General features: G+C 51.3%; 5 protein-coding genes across 5 annotated transcripts; 3 read left to right on the top strand and 2 right to left on the bottom strand.

Moving 5' to 3' along the window:
- Positions 1-6,275: 6,275 nt before the first annotated feature.
- Positions 6,276-7,914, top strand: brlA (C2H2 type transcription factor BrlA). The gene has a single exon (XM_025580091.1). It carries the CDS (start codon positions 6,398-6,400, stop codon positions 7,670-7,672), a length of 1,275 nt encoding a protein of 424 aa, XP_025435386.1. The 5' UTR covers positions 6,276-6,397; the 3' UTR covers positions 7,673-7,914.
- A 4,539-nt stretch (positions 7,915-12,453) lies between these two features.
- Positions 12,454-13,301, bottom strand: BP01DRAFT_400774 (GNAT family N-acetyltransferase; the record flags this gene model as incomplete). The annotated part of the gene is made up of 1 exon (XM_025578593.1): positions 12,454-13,301. Exon 1 carries the CDS (start codon positions 13,024-13,026, stop codon positions 12,454-12,456), a length of 573 nt encoding a protein of 190 aa, XP_025435385.1. The 5' UTR covers positions 13,027-13,301.
- Positions 13,302-14,355: 1,054 nt separating this feature from the next.
- On the top strand, positions 14,356-15,373 carry BP01DRAFT_287305 (T2 family ribonuclease; the record flags this gene model as incomplete). Its single annotated transcript, XM_025571496.1, has 5 exons — positions 14,356-14,561; positions 14,624-14,802; positions 14,866-14,981; positions 15,056-15,251; positions 15,318-15,373. 5 exons carry the CDS (start codon positions 14,356-14,358, stop codon positions 15,371-15,373), a joined length of 753 nt encoding a protein of 250 aa, XP_025435384.1.
- A 746-nt stretch (positions 15,374-16,119) lies between these two features.
- Positions 16,120-17,262, bottom strand: swc5 (putative Swr1p complex component (Swc5); the record flags this gene model as incomplete). Its single annotated transcript, XM_025571512.1, has 2 exons — positions 16,120-16,855; positions 16,931-17,262. The coding sequence occupies 2 exons, from the start codon at positions 17,260-17,262 to the stop codon at positions 16,120-16,122; spliced, it is 1,068 nt and encodes a 355-aa protein (XP_025435383.1).
- Positions 17,263-17,502: 240 nt separating this feature from the next.
- Positions 17,503-19,102, top strand: BP01DRAFT_352872 (short chain dehydrogenase family protein; the record flags this gene model as incomplete). Its single annotated transcript, XM_025574038.1, has 5 exons — positions 17,503-17,920; positions 17,979-18,413; positions 18,517-18,614; positions 18,692-18,766; positions 18,847-19,102. The coding sequence occupies exons 1-5, from the start codon at positions 17,824-17,826 to the stop codon at positions 19,099-19,101; spliced, it is 960 nt and encodes a 319-aa protein (XP_025435382.1). The 5' UTR covers positions 17,503-17,823.
- Between the last annotated feature and the right edge of the window lie 72 nt (positions 19,103-19,174).

Raw genomic sequence — 19,174 nt, 5'->3', positions numbered from 1 at the left:
CCGGCACTGGCAGTAATAACTATTGCAAAAAGAAAGGAGAGCTGTCAACCCCGCTCACAGATCCCGTCCGTCTATTAGTGTTGCACCGGAAACATACCTCCCCCCTTTAGCGGGGGACTAAAGCTTAGTCTACCAGAAAAAACCATCCATCAAGAGTCCATATACTCCAAATGTTAAAGATATCAAAGGAGACGATCGCGCTTGGGCATTCCACTACGAGCCACGGCAGCGCCAGTCAGCCAATCTGCCTGAACTCGAACTCGCAGCAGAGGTGGAAGCTAATTGTTCATCGTCCCGGCCATGTAGTAGCGAAAAAACCAATAATGCGAACGTCTTGCGGCGATATGGTATGTAGGTTGGGTTGCGAATTGCGCAGGCACTGTGGGCCAAGGTTTAATATCGATAAGGTGTCCGCAATGCACACCGCATAACTTCCACTCACAAATCACAACCAGATTCCATGTGTTTTTGCTCGAAAAATCGAACGTGACATTGCGCGATGGGGGCTCTTGGTTCCCCCAAGTCGCAATTTAGCAACAAAATTGCCAGGCCGATGATGAGCATATTCATCGACAATTCCCTTTACGCATAGAATTCATTTTTTTGTGTCGATGGTTGGAAGGATGAATAGTGACGCTCAAAGGAGTGGGAGTGTCTGTCTAGTAAGGATTCTTCAGGGAAGTCCCACGATGTTCGGAGTATACAAGCGATAAGGGCTGTCGCCGCTGGATTCAGTAGTAATCTAAATCATAAGTTACGTGCTGGCCTTGCTCGTATGTTGATGGCCAGCCGAGGATTTGCCCTCAAGTTTGAGGAAATACAAGCAACGTGTTCAGTATTAATGACATGTCCAGTTTGGAGCTCATTTCGCATGGCGTCTTGAGGACTGAAGCAATGCCTGACGCGTGACAAGTCAGAAACCTTGGAATCTCGCTGGCAGCGCCCCATCATCAACAGAAACCCAAAGAAGTTAAAAAGAAGAAAAGGGGAAAAGCAAAGAGGAAAAAGCAAGAAACCGGGTCCTGAAATAACCTTCTTCGACAGACGTCGAAGAAACACTTCCGTCCAGTAGCCGTCTAGCGTCTTGTAATCGACAATACCGGTTGTTCAATTCTCCTTTGCAGTACGAATGGAGCGACCGTTGAGAGTGGGAATCTCCGAGCGATGCAGCAAGCTCTTACTCCATAGGCGAGAGAAGAGAGGGTCATCGTCACCGCACCGCGCGCCGATTCGTCTCGAGTACGGGGGCAATAATAACTTCGCCTGTCGGACGAGCCAAAGGTATGACGATCATGTATCAGGCGAAAGTCGTGACACCATCAACCACACTGGGGATGTTTGAGAACAGATGTAAATGGTTCTTGTTCACTTCCTCGACCGCTAGTAGGCTGAAAGGATATCGTCTCAGCCTATCCACATTCCATAGTGAACGCCGCTGGTAGGTTAGGTTATGTCGAGGCGTTCCTGAGCGAAGGGCCCGAGTGGCTGTCTGGCATCTGGCAAGGCTGGTTGGTTATGATAGGTGCGGCTGGTCGGCTGGTGTAAGATGGCTGAATTTCAAAGCTGCAGACTTCAGTTTGTCTGCGCGTCCAGCGACTGGACGATCAGTTCGGCTTGGGAGGATGATGTGCGTCTGATCAGGGATTGCCGGCCAAAGCGCCTGTCGCTGCTCTTCTCGCCGCACCTCCCCTTCTCCACTCACAGTGGACTCTTGATCACTCACTCCATTCCTCTTTGAGCACTTGGAGAGTCGATCTCTGAGCCAGGGTAGTCCCTGTCTACACAGTAGTCCATCCCTAACAATAGTAGTACTTCGTACTCCGTACTCCGTACCAACGAGTAAGTCCTCTGTAACAGAGAAAAAGAACTAGCCAGAGACTGAGAGACTGAGAAAGAGGTTGAGGCTTCCGTCTCAATCTCCAAATTCCGCGACCGCAAGTACAAAATCTGCACTCAGCCCGGCCTTCATTTCCAACCAAAACGATTCCGGTTTATTAAGCGTTCCGCCCTCTTGCTATGGCCAATAATCGATTCGAAATGCGCGTACCTCCTGAGAAGACTCTTGTCTCCCCAGGTCTTGCTTTCGGAATGGTATGCAAGAACTCGACAATATGTTATGTCTCTAAGATACGGACCATACAGTACTTTTGTCCCAATCTAGGCAGTTGTCTCCTATCATAAACAGACAGGTGATAGTACCTTAGATACGTACTTCCAAGATGGTTCAAGATTGGTTAGTGGTGGGGGATTGCCTGGGGGTATGTCCGCGATGAACCATGGTTCCAGTTGAGCCATTGCTTATCCGTCATTCTACTTTAGGTAACCCCGTGCACAGCTGTTTACTCTGTTTGATGCCGTCTTCTGCAATAGTACTAGAAGGGGTCTGGACATGCTGAAAGAATAAAATGGGGTAGTGGGCAGGATAGGCACCTCGAACACTGGCGGCCCCCCCTCGCCAGTGGCACTCTAGAATGCGAGATTTGTGCCTGTCTGCAAGACAAGACAAAACGAAGTAGAGCAAAGCGAAAAAGAAACGATGATACAGTTTCAAATCTTCAATGGAGGGTTAGGGTCCATCTGCAGTCCAGGTCAGGTTTGCACAGACCAAATATTAACAAACGTCCAGGAACTAGGTCCTGAACGTGAGTGAGCAAGACTCCCGGGCGGCGGCTGGGACTTGCTGTAACAACTTAGAGGGGACTGTCTATCTTGCTACAGAGAACCCAGGAAAGACTCGACCGATCCAGATGGGTTAGTTTCATCAGTGGTAAGGTCTCCACGGTGGGTATTCCCGAGATGGGCTTCGGTCACCTCGGGCTTCTCTTACTGTGTGGGGGGATGATTGCATGAGAATAAATTGTCCGGTATTGATTCTTCTTCACGCCATAATCCCCCCCCTCTCTGCCCAATATTGTAAATCATGGGCTGTCGTCCATTCCTCTTCCTCGAGGTGGTTCCTGATGTTGACAAAGAGAGAGTGAGGCAACAGATTAGTTTGCTAATTCCTGATGAATGGTGACAGCACGCCTCCGGATATGCGGGTTTCCTTCTTCGGTCTAATGTCACTAGGCATATGACCGAGTGGAGCCGAATCCCTGAATGATGGCCGGACAAAACGGCGTTCTGCCTTCATTGTTGAGAGGTTCCTGAGTTTCGCATCCGAAATAAGTATGATAACCACTTACTCAGTCTTAATCAAGTGTTGAGGGGCTTGGCAATGGTCTAGACGGTGGCGTTGAAACCAGAAGGCGATCGACAATGGTTTCGGAAATCTGTGGCGCCAAAGCAGTATCTGGCCAGCACCTCATCTATTCCTAGCAAGGCTGGTAAAGCGAGTAGTGGTAGCGTGTAAGAATGGGGAGAGAAACGGTAGTATCGTGGCTCTTAATGATAAGTTAGAAGTTACAGTTATCGGATAACTGAGGAGGTGGTGGGATTTACTCTTCCCCAGCCTACCAGGACTATTTCCCCCGCCATTGTCGCTCTTCCCATCCATTTTATGCGATGCTTGCTCTCAGTTCATCATTCTCAGAGATATCAGTGCCAAACATCGAAACTAAAATCTCTAACGACTCCACATTACTCAGCAGAATTCTCGATTGACCCAGTCACCAAGGACTTCTGTATCCAGCATTCATTAGTCGAGTGTTAACTCGGGTGGTACAAGGGTTTCAGAAGTTAGGTAAGATTCAAAGCAACACATAATTAATTGAATATCTACCAAAGTTGTCGTTCTTGGTAAAATTCGGACAGAATTCAGAGTTCTCATATATTTCGATAGCCCACCAAGAAATGCTGGGGGGTGGTGTATAGCAAGTACAATAACAATCAGAAGCGGTGGGAAGTACACAGTAAGTAGTAAATGAGTGGGCTGAGGTATACAGTAGTTCACCCGGGGGAGATGCCGAGCATCTGGAAGATTGACGGACGGTGATCCAAATCCATGATCCGCGTTAAGGTTTAGTTTAGTTAGCTTTGGTTGTCTTAGTTTGGGTGAATTATTACCAGCCCACTTAGTCAGGGCTCAGGGCTCGGTCGTGATCCTCTGACGTTCGAACATTCCATCAGTGGTTCTGCCCCTCCCACATCTGCGTCTAATGCATTCCTCCAGATGTTTTCTTTTTTGATTTATTTCCAGTATGGTCTACTCTAGTCTGGCCTTGTTTTGATTTGTTTTATTTTCCCTCTGGTTTTCCTCGCTGGTTGGTGCTTTTCTGGTTCTTTTCTTCCGATGGACCACTGACCGAGGCACCGTCTAACGGCCACGACGTGCTGTATACCAGTAATCGGGAATAAGGAAAGAGGGGAGAAGAAAAGCCCGAGTCTGGTGCATTGCATCCGCCAGAGGTAGTAATTTATCGTCATTGATACAGTTTGAAAGTAAGATTCTTACGATCATGATCTGCTGTCCATTCTCGAGGTGATGATTCGAGGTGCATGAGGGCGGACCCAGTCAAGCCATGGGATGATCCACTCCACTGAGCAGAATTAGGCACTTTGATCTGTGATCATATTGTGAGGTCCGGAGTGGAAGTGGACAAATGACACTACAAGTGTAAACCAAGGAAACGGGTCCAATAGGACATAATAGGATTATTGGGTTTAATCTTTTGGGGGGGGGGATCAAAGGTGGTTTTCTTTGTCTCCTACTGCAGAGTTAAAATAATTCAGAATGATTGATTGATTCCGACATACTTGAAAGGTATCAGGCAGCAAGATGAGGAAAGGTGTAGATTTTAACTTAAGTAGTAGGAACTGTTTAGAGAGGTGAGTTAAGTGAACAATCTCAACCCAGTTACAGTAAAATAAAATTCCAAAATAAAAAATAATCTCTAGCAGGCAAGAAAAATAAAAATAAAATCCTTGAGTTCTCAAAAATACTCCCCCCAAAGCATTCTGAACCATCTTTCCTTTCCCACTCACTCTTCTTTTCCCCCTCCCTCTTTTCCAAGTGAGGGATAGGGCGACAGGAAAAGAAGCTCACACTTGCACGCTGTTCTCTTCTGCTCCTTCACCTAATCCAGTAACTCGGCCATATAATAGAATAGATTTAACCTCCCACTTGAGTCCTTTCATCCCCATTATCCCACCCCTCTGACCCTCAGTTTCCCCTGCCAACGAAGGAAGCCTTGCCCTTCTCCGCCAGGTACAACCCTTCGACCCTGGAACACAGGTGCAATATTAGACATATTTACGCTTCAATCGATAATCCTAAGACATCCCTTCACTCTAACCTGCGTCTCCAAATCAATTGTTCAATTTGTCTCCATCATCCCCTTGCTGGACTGTCCTGCCTTTCCTATAACTACAACATCCCTCTGCTGCAACTGAGACACAGAACAACCCAGTTCGGCTTCAACTTCTACAACCGTCGTCCCTTCCTCTACTCCGAGTACCGCTTATCGTGGGAACACAGGATCGAGAACACATCGCGTTTACAGGGCGACTTTATCGATCTCCATCCCCATCCCCATCCGACCTCCCTCCTCCCCCAATCATCGCGGTGATCTCGTCTATCCCCCTTCCTCTCGACGACTTCCACCTGGTTCCGTTGTCTTTTAATCCAGAGACAAGCGCGCCTCCTAGGAAACCATTTGGCGCCAGACCGGATCTCTGCCAATCGAAAGACTTCTTTGCTCTCCCCTTCTGGAGAACTTGTCGCGGTTACTAGAGAAACTCTATAGTCTACATTCCTGGCCTTGCGTAGGCTTTCCAAAGGCACGCGACGCGCCGCTCGATTTTGACTCTAGTCTCTACCTCGCTACTCTTTTGGATACTGGCTAAGCAATGACTCCTAACTGTAAGTGCGATCGGCTGTTGCTTTTCCTTCACACTATATGACCGGGAGATTTGTTTATTTCACCTCGTCTTTCCTCCTCCATTCCCCAACCTCGCACCCTCTCTTTCTTCCTCATTTCTATTCCCAACTCAGGTTGGCCTTCCTTCATTCTTGCATTTGCTTGTGCAAACTATCCTTCGTTCTTTGCTCTCTCAGCAAGTCATCCTCACTTTCCCACTCACACACACACACACTCACTCACTCTCTCTCTCTCATTGCCGAGAAGTGTTTGTTGTTCAATCTTGATATCCGTTGCCGTTCACTACTTGTATACCATCATCAGCGGACCTTGCCACATTCCCTAATATACTAATAATAACTTAACCCATCCCGCGCTTGTTGTGTCATATACCCGCACTTGACGCAGGACACCTCACTCTTTGGTTTCCTTATATTGTTGTCATCTCCCAACAGCGTGGAACTCTCGTCTGCAATTATCTCCTCGCATCAGTTTGTGACTTGCAACAAGACTAAACAGTACGTCGGACAGGTGCTAAACTCGAAGCCCTTCCAGCCTCTTCAGCCCCGCCTCGCAAAGACCGTGAGGAGATCGAAGAAATGCGACCCCAGGGCACCATGTCTGATCGCCTGACTGTCGAAGTCGATTGTACATCCCTCGGCTCAAACGAGTGCCCTTCTATGACTAGCTTTTCGCCACTGGATTCGCCCAAGACCACTCCAACCAGTGTTTACAGCCACGGTTCGCTACAGTCCCCTGGCTGGCACGAGGGAGGGTCATTCCCCAGTCAAGCGTACGAGCGACACACTGGATCGACGCCCATGCGTGCATTTCGCCTGGCCAGCATGACCTCAGGCGACGTGATGAGTATGCCTTATGCCAATATGGAACCTCAGGAGCGGATGCCGATGACCGACTTCTTGTCCGGATACGATGAGAACGTCGAGCAATTTTGGATTCCCTCCGAAGCACCGAAGACGTACGAGCATGGAGTACAGGGCTTGCCATACCCGCCGCAGATGCATCACTACGCTACTATGGCTCGCCCCAACTATCGCCAGCACCATGCACCTTATCTACCAGAATCCGCAACCAACCCCTGCCTATCGAGGTCCATCTTCCATCATCAGCATGAGCGAATTCCCACGTCCATGTCGATGGGTAATATGATCCCTCCCTGGCTGGCTCCGCCTGCCGAGTCGATTGCTCCACAGACCATTGCGCCCTCTCAGGTTGCCCCCGTCACGCCCCCACCATCATACTCGGAATTCCCAGCGTCGCTCGGCGGCTTCAAGACTCACACCCCGACTACTCCTGTGCGGTCATGCTCGCTGGGCAGTGGTTCGGGCTCGGATACCCCGGTCAGCAGACTCTCTGGTAGCATGGAATACATGGACGACTTTAGCCAATCCCCCGTTTATCGAGACGGCCTTGTCCGCGTACAGCGCCAACCCTCACGCAAGACTGCCCGGAAGCAAGCCTCGAAGCAGAGCCTCAGCCTGGAGAACCTTCCGTCGATTATCAAACAGGTTCAGTTCAAGTGCAAAGAGCCAGGGTGCAAGGGCCGCTTTAAGCGCCAGGAGCACTTGAAGAGACATATGAAAAGCCATTCTAAGGAGAAACCACATGTGTGCTGGGTTCCCGGGTGTCATCGTGCTTTCTCCCGCAGTGACAACCTCAACGCACATTATACCAAGACCCACAGCAAGCGAGGTGGCCGCAACCGCTATGTCGCCACATTGGATGAAAATAGTCCCGACTACAACCCAGAATATCGCGGTCAATTAACCCCTGATGGGCGACCGCTCTACGCCCAGAAGCACGACGACTCGATGTCCAGTGCTCGTCATATGAGTGTCGAGTGGGACGAATGAATACGGGGCGGGAGATGAGGACAGGCGGACCAAACCATGATACCCTTGGCGAACAGGTTGCCATTTCTCCTTTTTGGTCTTAGATGGGGAACAGACTCACAGGGGCCAGGCGGACCCGGTCGGCGCTTCACGGCGTTATTTGTAAAACATACCTGGTTATATACACCGGATTATTTCCTTTGTTGGTTTGATGATGTTGCATATTCTTCTCCTTTTTTATTTCCTTCAGTCCCTTTCCTATCTCTCTTTTACTTACCTCCCCCATTGCCCAAAAGATGTGTTTTGGAATGCTGAGAAGGCTTATCCCTCTACCTAAATAATAATGCATTGAACGCTGGAAAAAACAACCGAACTGTTATCCATCAAAGTTTTGTATCCTTCAGTGATCGACTTTATCTGCTCTGCTATGATCTGATAGATCTCATTGACCCCCGCTCCCCGTGACACCCTGATAGGACCAAAATTACCGATGGATTCTTGTTGATGGAAGCCCCAGGGACGACTATGGAACGCCAATGGGCAGAAAGCCAAGGCGCCAAAGAACGAATTTCTTTTCTGTCATGTCTAATGCAGTATGTTTTTCCTTTGTCTTGTATTATGATGGGTCAGAATCGATCTACTTCGCTCTTCACTAACCCTTCTTTCATACATTGTGATCATACTCCCAGGTGGATGCTCGGTGGCTTAGCGTGGTTTCAACAGGTCAATTGGGACCAGCTGGAACACATCACACATCAGCCATGGCGTGGGGCCAGCAGCATCGGGCCGAGGTTAAGGTCACCTGAGAATGATAGGCGCGTCTGGTCCAGGGGAAAAGGTAGAGGAATGGGTTGGGGTGGAATTGAAACCCACGGATGGGATGTATCACATCGAGGTACTCCGCATACTCCAAAAATACTGTGTAGATAGAGTCGGTAACTGTACCATACTCCAAGGTTCTTATAGACCCCACTTTCTCTACCCACCATGGCACATTCCCTATTGGTGGAAGGTTTGCCGCTTCCCCATAGATCCACCGATGGCTGGTGGCAGCAGCCTCAGGCATTCTAGACTCAGAACAGCAGACACAGACAACAACAATGCTGGCCAGATCTTCCCGTTAATCTTTCAAGTCCTGTGTACCTGTCCTCGACGCCAAATTACAGTGTTTCCGTCTGTATCATCTACCTTCCTCCCCCTTTTCCAGCCTATGATTTCCATCCCCGCATCACTTTCTCTGCACTGCCTCGATTCTCTATCGACTTTCCCCTCCCCACTTTCTGTTCCAGCTACCGGGATAGGCTCAAGCCTCTGAAGGTCAAAACTACAAGTGGCACACATGCCAAGTCCCGTGGTAGGAGAGTATGAGGAAGCTGAGACAATCTGATCTCATAGATAGGTGTACCTTCAGCGCATATTTCCGTCTCCATGGGGGTTGCACGGAATGCTGCAGTGCTAGGTAGGCTTCTTAACTCTTTCTCCCCGATGCGTCCCAGACCACTGGGCCACGGCACACCGCTAATCGGTGCTTTGCCCTCCGACTTTACCACTCGATCGGGAGAGACACGCGCTGGCAGTTGATAGGCTCGTCTCGGGTTCTATGTATTGAGACATGCCGTTCTTCTTCATGCAACTGGTGTTACCATTGAAAGCCGTCGCGTCTGTCCTTGAATGAGAATGCCCCTACCACTTTCAGTATCTGCCTTTGAGGAGAACCAGCACGTTGTTTCCTGGCATAGTCTCTTCTTATGCTGTTGATGCTTCGTTGGGTAGTTTGATAAGTTCCACTCAGATGACTAGCGCCAATTGTTTGTGCCATCACCATGTCTCAGAGCTTCGCAACTTAGCACTTTCGCAAACCAGCATTTGAGCGCTGCACGTGACGGACGCAACATCAGCTACAAAGATTCATTCAGTTTCTGGCTAGTCACTGGGTGACATGCTGTTGTGAGACTGACTCTCGATAACTCACCACCAAGCCCAGCTAGAGGCGAAACGTTATACCAGACGACAATATCTTGTATGGTATCAGCGGCTTGGCTACTATGCGCTTTGGCAGCGCTGCAGGCTTCAGAATGAAACCCATGCAATCAGGGCCCATGATGAACCATCTATTCTCCTCAAACTCTTGCGATGCGCTCGACCGCCTCGTCCGTGCGGAGCAGCTGGTACAGTACTTGTGCTACGTTCATCTGAGCTCCGGCCTTCCGTGATGGTGTACGTATAGGAATCTTTGCTAGCTGATTGCCTGTAAATCTTGCGTGAGAATATGATATTCCGGTTTATGGTCGTGGGCTCTGGTTGGTTTGCGTCGAGGCCATCCTGGGTACATCTCAATGAAAGGTGGGTAGACGTCGGTAACTGCTGCTTAAATTGCGCATGGAATGTGACCCCTGCCCCTGTTGAGGTGAGATCGTGTCATCAAGTGCAGATCGGGGCAGCACAACTAATTGGTCCAGGTTGGCGAATCTTACCGCAAGAGGTCCTGCCGGGCCATCGGAAGTTGCATCTGGCATGGACGTATGTTGTTTGTATGGGTTCTCTTGGCACATGCATGCTCTGCAGGGTCACCCAATTCTGGAGTAGTTCGCATACAGCTAGAAAGTTCTTTGAGTAGGAACAAATTCGAGGGGGATGTGAAGCTTTCGTAATTCTGTGGAACCTATGTACATACTCCGTACAGTATGTGCCTGAGAAGTGGTTATGGTTCTGCCTGGTACAAGTACCTGCTCAGGCATGCACAACGACAGACTGGGAAATGCTGTGGGAACTTCAAACCCGTCGGTCCAGCCTCGTCGAGCACTTACATTAGATTCAAAGTACCAGGTAGTGCTCCGTACTCGATGGATGGTAGTATCGCCTACCTACGACTTGAAGATACTACGTCGGAGTTTCCCTCCTTCGGGTCAAGTACTGAGCAAAGGGCCTCTCACTTCATTTGTTCTAGATGCCTCGTCGAACCCGCCATGGATGGTCTCTGTCGAACCGTTTGTGCTTATGCACCTGTAGCGCCATGACCGCGAAATTCACTGTTCTCTGTCTCCACTCGCTGTTGCTTTTCCTCCCCTCACGCATCTCGTGAACCTGGTCAACACCAGGTCCACATATGGTTCGTTCTAGAGGTGCTAAGTCTAGGTTGTCAATGCGATCACCGACTCCACCGAACTCACAAAACTGGGAGCTCTTGCTGACTAGGGTCTCGTGACTGTTGTGTGCATGACTCAATTTGTCAAGATACGCACGCCAACCAGGCTTATAATCCATGAAAGATGAACGGCCTCAATGGCCTTGATTCCTGGGCGATATAACTCCATATGTCAATGGACAACTGCTACGCCAGGTGAATGACATCGCTTGTCACAGTCATCTGCTTTCCTTTCGCAAGCAATAACTCTCTCATAGCTAGACAGGCCATGGAACTACTCCAACAGCTGCACATTCCAATTCTCCAAACTTTCTCTCCTCTTGCGGTCTCTATTGTGCGGGCTTTGCTGCTGCCCGTTTATTCCCGGGGATTCCCGGTAGGAACCCCTCCACTCCTCTGTTGCACAATCGAAAACAACTAAACCACTAGTTCATCGCCAGCAAGTACTTCCACTGTAAAAAAGTTCACAGGCACCTTCCTACAGTAGATAGTGCAGGCAAATAATACCTATGGGGGAATGCAGATGATTCCCCACTCACGCCCCCTCCTGCGCGGCTGCCATGGCATGGTCATCGCAGGTGGCTCCCAGTAGCGCGTACTATCAATTTCGACGTAAGTAGTATGTGCTTTAGCGCATTACATGCCTTGGCTTCCGCTGGGCTTGTGCTCTCCTAGCTGCTTTTCGAGTCCCCTCTAGTCATAAACTCCACTGTGGCGGGCTCTGTGACCCCATCTGACTGTACAGTGCTTCCTGTTGAGCCTGAGGAGCGAAGATGGATTGTGGCTTCATGTCTGCGAGTTCGTGCAGTGTGAGAATCACCTCGTACAGGCTGAAAGCGGTGATTTTGGTCTTGAAAGACAAATAAAATTTTCTTTTTCTGCCGGAAAAGCTGCTACTTCGATGTGAGATGTCACATGTATGTTGGTTCTGGTTTGGTAGTGATTCATGCCTCAGGCAGAGAGGGGCTTGGTCTGACCTCATCAGCACAGACCAACGCACTAAAACCTGCTTACCTAAAATCGTACGATTTAAACCACGTCTTACAAGTGCTTTTACCCTCTTCTTCTCTTTCTCTGGATGTGACTGTTGCCGTCTCTTGTAAACAAGCGTGGGTAATGGTAGGGATTCTTGGTTTTACCTACCCCTTCAAGTCTCTACGTGATGTCTGTAGAGCGGGATTAGGGGGCCTTGCGGTGGCGAGAAGTTTGTCTGGTTCAACTCCACAGGTGGATAATGGGTCTAGCTGTCGCCTCGCCTCGCTTAGGAGTGGTGATGGTTGTCTATCTATGAAAGCGGAGGAAGGTCGTGTTGTTCAATTTGTCTCGCGGACTATGATGACTTTGTTTCTTTGGCATGATGCAGGTTAAGATTCCTGCTATGAGTGCTCCATTTCAAAATTATCAAGCTCAACAGTCTGAGTTCTCGAGAGGACAAGCGGATCAGCCATGGTTTTTGTCATGTGGATTGTGCAAAATTCGAGGAATGCCATGTCTTGAAATCACACCTGGTGTCTATCTCTATTTCAGTTTGTACTCCGTAGTATATATGCAACAAGAATCTCTCAAGCCGGTACCCTCCTCGAAACAGAACCGATATTTAGACGGTCGCAGTCTGTGCCAATTTTCCATAGAACCCATCACCACCACCAAGATACGTTCACTCCGTCCTCAAATCCAACCCCAGAAACACCGTCTCCTCCACCAACGGCGTCTCATAATACGCCTCGACATTGACAAACCCGGCCGCGCGATACAGCCTCAACGGCCCCTCCATCGTCCGCAGCGTATCGAGTCGGATGGCCTGATACCCCAGCTCCCTCGCCCGGCGCACCACTGCCTCGACCAAGGCCTTCCCCAATCCCATCCTCCGCGCCTCGGGCGACACATACAACCGCTTGATTTCACAGTACCTTATTTGTACATTTTCAGGACTGGCGTCTTGGCTGCTGGTGCTGGCATGGACTGTCTTTAGTATCGTGAGGGGACGGAGCGCGACGCAGCCCAGGGGAATGTTTTCGTTGGTGCCGCTGTATGCCAGAAGCAGGTCCCCTCCGCACGCCGCACCGTATTTGCCCGGGAGGGAGTTGAGCTCGGTCTCGAAGTCTTGGAAGGTGAGGTCGATATTGAGCCATTGGACGTAGGCGCGGAAGAGGGTGTGCACGGCGGAGAGGTGGTCGGGGGTTTGTGCGGGAATGATGCGATAGGACTGGGGTGGTTGGGCGGTCGTCATTGAGCGCGGGTCTGTTGCTGTTCTTTTCGGCTATGGTAATGGTGACAATTGGCTTTCTAATGAGAGATTGGTGGTTCAGCTTGTATTCTTGGATCTGTCAGTGTGATGGTTGGCTCAATTAAGCGGTCTCATATGTGTTCGTCTATTCGAGGCTATGTATGTTCTTCATAAGGCATGTGAGTCAAGAATTGGAGGTTCTGTCGGTGCCTCAGGCATAAGGCTCGTCTTCTCCGCGGGCCGAGCGTCTCTTTCTTCGCCTGCTCTATGATGCTTGCCCATCTCGTTCCCCACGATTCGAAGTCCCCCATATGGTTGGCGTTGATTGCTCAAGCCGGTAAGCGATCATGTCACACTCATTATCAGTGTGCGCCTTACGTCATATGGCTCCCTGAAGCCAAGGTAGCGATGCGCTTCGGTCGCTGACTGAATGGACTCTATCATCGGCCTAAATCGGTCGATAGTCTCTCACTTTGGTCCAGTCGATCATGAAGGCATACTCCGACAACGAAAGCACTATTGATCAAGCATAAACGGGGAGCTCCGATGCCAAGTCAATTACTGTTATCGCGCTCTACACCCATGCTGCCTGGATGTCCAGACAGCGATTAATCTACGCAGACAGTGCCTGCAATTATCTACTCCGCGCTGCCTGCCGGCGAGCTTCCGCGCCTCGCTAGTGATTGGTGGTATGTAACGTGCCCAGATCAGCCAACATCGCACTCAGGATATCATTTGCCCAGCTCGTTGGATGAACAGATGGAGTTCTCGAATTACTCCGTCGTTATAAGCTGATGATCTTTTCCACCAGGACGAATCAGACGGCCCGCTGAGCGGACGGGAGGAGGACTGCATCCATTCTAATGCACACTATTTCGGTCAAGACTTGATCAGTAGTCGAGCTGCGGTTTATTGCCTCGCTCTCCGAAGGAATCCCGTCGTAGCTTCATCTAGTCTCCGGCTGCAGAATGACGCTGCCACGCTCAATTGGTCATCCACCTCTCACAAACCCCTGTCGCCCTGCGGGTCCTTACAGCGTCCTCCGACTCCCGACTCGACTATCGGTCGGCCCGGGCGAATCAGCGAGTTCTTATCAGCACATGCTGCTATCCGCCTGTGCAAGATGCAGAGAGCTCTCTCCACCATTAGCCGAGGAGGGGTGATGGTGATGAGCGAGAGAGCACCGGGCAATTGTCCGTCACTGGCATAAAGGCAGCATCAGCTCCCCTCCATCTCTCTGTCTCTTGTAGCTACTTGCTCTACCATCTATCCACGTTCAATCATATAGCCCACTCTCGATTCAGCAAGATGCCTCAAATGTCCCTCCCCGTTATGGGCGTAGTCGCCTTGGGTGCGCTCAGCTCCGGTGTCCTGGGTACCATTGATACCTGCCCTTCCGATAGCCCTCTCAGCTGTCAGACTGACAACGAGGCCTCCTGCTGCTTCGAATACCCCGGCGGCTCCCTCCTCCAAACCCAATTCTGGGACACCGACCCTTCCACCGGACCCAGTGATTCCTGGACCATTCACGGTCTCTGGTACGTCTCCTTCGGACCGAATAATGCTTTACAGCTCAGCTGATGCGGCACCCGACCTGCAGGCCCGATAACTGCGACGGCACCTACCAGGAGTACTGCGACGACTCGCGTGACTACACCAACATCACGGAGATCCTTGAGGCCCAGGGCCGTACCGAGCTACTCGACTACATGAACACCTACTGGGTGAGCGACGACGGAAGCGACGAGACCTTCTGGGAGCACGAGTGGAGCAAGCACGGTATATGTCTTTTGACGGTTGGCCCTCATATTTGTGCCTCAGACCACTAAAACCCCATCGCAGGAACCTGCATCAACACCATCGACCCCAGCTGCTACACCGACTACACCGCCGGGGAAGAGGTCGGAGACTTCTTTGCCACGACTGTCTCATTGTTCAAGACCCTGGACTCTTACACTGTGAGCTCTAGCGACCCGCTAGCCCTCCCCCTCTCTATCTTTCTGCAAGGTGGGCAAAGCTAATAGACAACCAGGCCCTCGCCGACGCAGGCATCACCCCCAGCTCAAGCAAGACCTACAAGCTCAGTGACATTGAGGACGCCCTCGCTGCCATCCACGACGGTTACGCGCCCTACGTCTACTGCAGTGACAAGAAGCTATCCCAGCTTTACTACTACTTCAATGTCAAGGGCAATGCGGTCGATGGAACCTATGTTGCGGCTGAGCGATGTGAGTTGATGATAATTCTCTATTTCAGGACGAAATTGCTAACGTGTTTGTTTACTCGATCTGTAGTGGAGACCACCAACTGCCCTAGCTCGGGGATCAAATACCTTCCCAAGTCGAGCTAGATTTTACAGAGGATGGGATTTTGAAAATACTGAGGAAGCAGTAGAGCAGTCTACCGAGGAAGGCAAATGGGGTAGAAGGAGGGAGTTGCAAAAGTCCGTGTGAGGTTCGTGATATTGTACATGCTAGTATTGTGTGTCCTGCAATCTGGTTTGTCGAACATGAAAATCTGCATCACCTATAGGTCCCACCAAAGGCAAAGGCGTTGCCTTCCTGTTTCCCCCTAGACCCAACACATGTACGCTTCGTATATTCTCATTGGATGACAAGTGTCAATTAGTCCGCCGCTGTGGGCGGAATTCTCCTCGCTCACGTCAAGCCGAACGCCGGCGCGCTGCGGGACGCTGGCAATCTAGCAAGCCTCATATGCAACAATGCATATTATCGGCCCACTCAATGTTGGCTTCCTTGGTAAGCGAAGCGTATGGAGCTTTCCTCAGACGGTAGGTCAATCTATTGACACGCCACGGTGGGTCTTGGGATTATTCACCACGGATATAGTATATGCGCGTGCCAGAGGTATCACTCGCCAGCCGTTGATCAGTTTGATCAGGTAAAGACCATCCTTGCATGTAAAGACCACCGGCCAGTGCCATAGGCATGATACCTAGATTGAACCCGGGACAGCGGCCTTCAAACATGGAGATGGAAAGGCGTGTGTCGGACGTGCCAACTCTCATTGGCGAAGGTACAGCTCATGCCGAGACTGACGGCATAAGAAAAGTTCGAAGTAATCGCCAGCACCGCTTCACAGTCCCTTCAGACGCGCATTCCGTCTCTCCTCCTCGATATTCGCCCCCACGCGATCCAAGAACTCCATGCGGCCATGGAAGCCCTCCTTGGCCTTGCTATGCACCTTGAGCTCATCCTTGAGACCGGCCTGATCCACGTACGCCGCCCAATCCAGCCGCGACTTCTCCACGGTGTTGATCTTGGGACCCCGCGCGTTCTCGTCCGCCGGGTGTCCGGTGATTTCCGGACCAGGCTGCTTCGCCCAGCTCTTCTTGATCGTCCCGGTTGGGTTGGGATCGAACCGCGATACCCTGCGCAGCGGGCGCCGTAGCTTCACCGCCGAATTTGCGCTTCCGGCGGTGGCATCGTCCTCGGCGGCGGCGGCCGTGACCGTCTCGACGTTCTCCTCATTGTTGTTGGCCAGGTACAGCTTTGCCTCGGCGGAGTCCTTGGGGACGAGCTTCTCCTCCGTGATCGTCTCCCCTGCGAATTTGTAGGTGCGCTTGATCCGCACCATCTCCTCTGCGTATTTCGACACGGATGATTTGTGGTTTGGATCGGTGGAGGGTCCTTGCATTTCGACATCACCCGTCGTCTCGCCATCCGTCGCCGCCCGGCCACTGTCTTCCTTTGCGGCTTGCTCCGGCGTGTGCAGCCCGTTGTTGTTCTCCGGCGCGTTCATCATCGCCCACAGCGCATCGACATCGACAGTTGCACCGTCGATCTTTGCAAGCGGTTTGCGTTCATCTTGCCTGTATTACCCCCGAAGAGTAAAAGATTAGCAACTCAACCCCTGATATGCAAAAAGTAAGGAAGAAAAAGCATACGCGCGCATCTTCATAGCCCGCGTACGGACAAAACCCCCCGTGCCTCCCTCATCCTCTTCGTCCTCGGCGGTCTTCCGCTTCGCCTTTTCTTTTTGGATGGTGGCTTCGTCGCCGGAATCCAGCCCGTCGGCTGCTGCACCATCGTCAGGGGTTGTTTTCCGCCGTTTGGCCTTTGGTTGGTCCGCTTGCGCTGTCTCTGCGGCTTCTTCTTCATCGGATGAGGTTAAGCCGGCATCGTCGTCGTCGTTCTGGGCGTCGTCGAGTTGGAAGTCTGAATCGGAGTCGGAGTTGTATTCGTCTTCGTTGAAAACTGCGTCGGTGGTGACGGCCATGGAGTCGGGATCCGGGGCCATGATGATGGTATGTTGGAAAGGGTTCAGATGATGGTGAAGGTGAGGAGGATGAAATCTGGAGGCTTCATTTGGAGAAGGGAAAGCCGCAGCAAAAGGTGATTGGATCCGCTATTCTGCCGGGCGGTGAGATCTGGCACTTGACTTGACGGTATTGTACTAAAAGGGCGGGAGCCAAATGGGCTGCGGGGCCTTCCTTATCGTGATAAGCTATCGTTGGAGTCTCGTTCTTGGAGAGTGCACGACATCGCCGGTAAGGTGATGCTTGTCTCAGATTGAATTCGGCTTGAGGTCCAGGCTGGTCAAGAATGCTGGGGTGACTTGCTCAGACCCCTCGTCCGTTTTTGCCGATTCCCCCGCATGCTACAGATTTCCAGCTCGGCCATGACGAATAACGACTAATCAATATCCTTCAGCCGAGGATGACATGGACCAACACGAAGTTCGCATATAAGGACCCTTGATTGACGTAACGGTATCTCACCATCTGGAAGGCACAAGGCTGCCTTCGTCTATACTCCAGTATCACTGCAAATTGGAACAATGGCCTCGCCAAACAAACCTGTCGCGCTGGTCATAGGTGCTTCGCGTGGCATCGGCCGCCAGATCGCCATCGACCTCGCCAAGCACAACTACACCGGTACAGGGCCCTCCTACTTCCTGGTCCTAGACCTCAAGCTAACCAAGTATACAATCAGTAATCATCGCCGCCAAATCCACCTCCACTCCAAGCAAAGACACGCCCTTCCCCCCGGACCCCAACTCCCCAGCCTCCACCATCACAACCGTTGCTCAAGAGATCAACCTCCTCTCGCCAAACACCGCCTACCCCATCCCCGTCGACGTTCGCTCTCCGGCCCAGATCGACAACCTGGTTGCCCAGACCCTCCGTCTGACCAGCGGCAGGCTGGACGTGGTGGTCTACAACTCGGGCGCTATCTGGTGGTCCTCGGTTAAGAACACCCCATTCAAGCGGTTCCGGCTGATGCAGCAAGTCAACCCAGAGGGGCTGTACGCGACGGTGCAGGCGGTGCTGCCCGTTTTCGAACGGAATGGGAATCGCGGCCGGATTGTGGTGGTTTCGCCGCCGGTGTATTCGAGGTTCTTTCGAGGGAAGACTGGGTATGCCATTGGTATGTTGTCCTTTTTTCTCTCATTCACGGAGGGGTGGTGATCTGAGGCAGGTGACTTGGATGTGGTGTGGAATGTGCTGACCATGGCCTTATCTATGGGCAGGGAAGGTGGGGATGAGTGTGCTGACGCGCGGGTTGGCGATGGATTTTGTGAGAGAGGGGAAGACGGAGATGGCTATTACGAGTATCTGGCCTGCTGCGGTATGCCTTTTCTTGGAGGAGAGAGGGAAAGTGGGCTGATGACCGGCTTGCTGATGTTGATGTTGCTGGACAATCAGGCTATTCAATCAGCTGCTACAGAGATGAATCCCGCTGGGGCTGATGAATCACGGAAAGCAGATCTGAGGAAGCCGGTGAGATATACCCTTTTAGCCCCCCTGGTCACGACATGTCTTGGGTCATGTAATGTGACATGCTAACAAGAATGATCAAGGCTATCTTCTCCGACGCAGTTCTAGGCATCCTGAACACAGCGGCTCATATCGTCAACGGTATGCTGGCGCTGGACGAAGACTTTCTGCGCGATTACTGCGGAGTGACGGATTTTACCAAATATTCGCTCGTGCCGGGCACGCATCCGCGACGAATGATGCCGAAGAAGCTGCCTGTGCTGGAGGTGGAGGAGCAGGATGACGAGGGGACGAGGATGGATAGTGCTGCCGCGCGGGGGACAGGGTCGAAACTATGAGATCATGGTGTCTATAACGTTAGTATAGTACCACCCGGTCTGTCACAGCTCCCTATCAAATCCCAAAGATAAA

This window comes from Aspergillus saccharolyticus (assembly GCF_003184585.1).
Source record: "Aspergillus saccharolyticus JOP 1030-1 unplaced genomic scaffold BP01scaffold_2, whole genome shotgun sequence".
NCBI classification, from domain to species: Eukaryota; Fungi; Ascomycota; class Eurotiomycetes; order Eurotiales; family Aspergillaceae; genus Aspergillus; species Aspergillus saccharolyticus.
The sequence above is the reverse complement of the archived record's forward strand: the minus strand, read 5'-3'. Positions and strand labels throughout refer to the sequence as shown.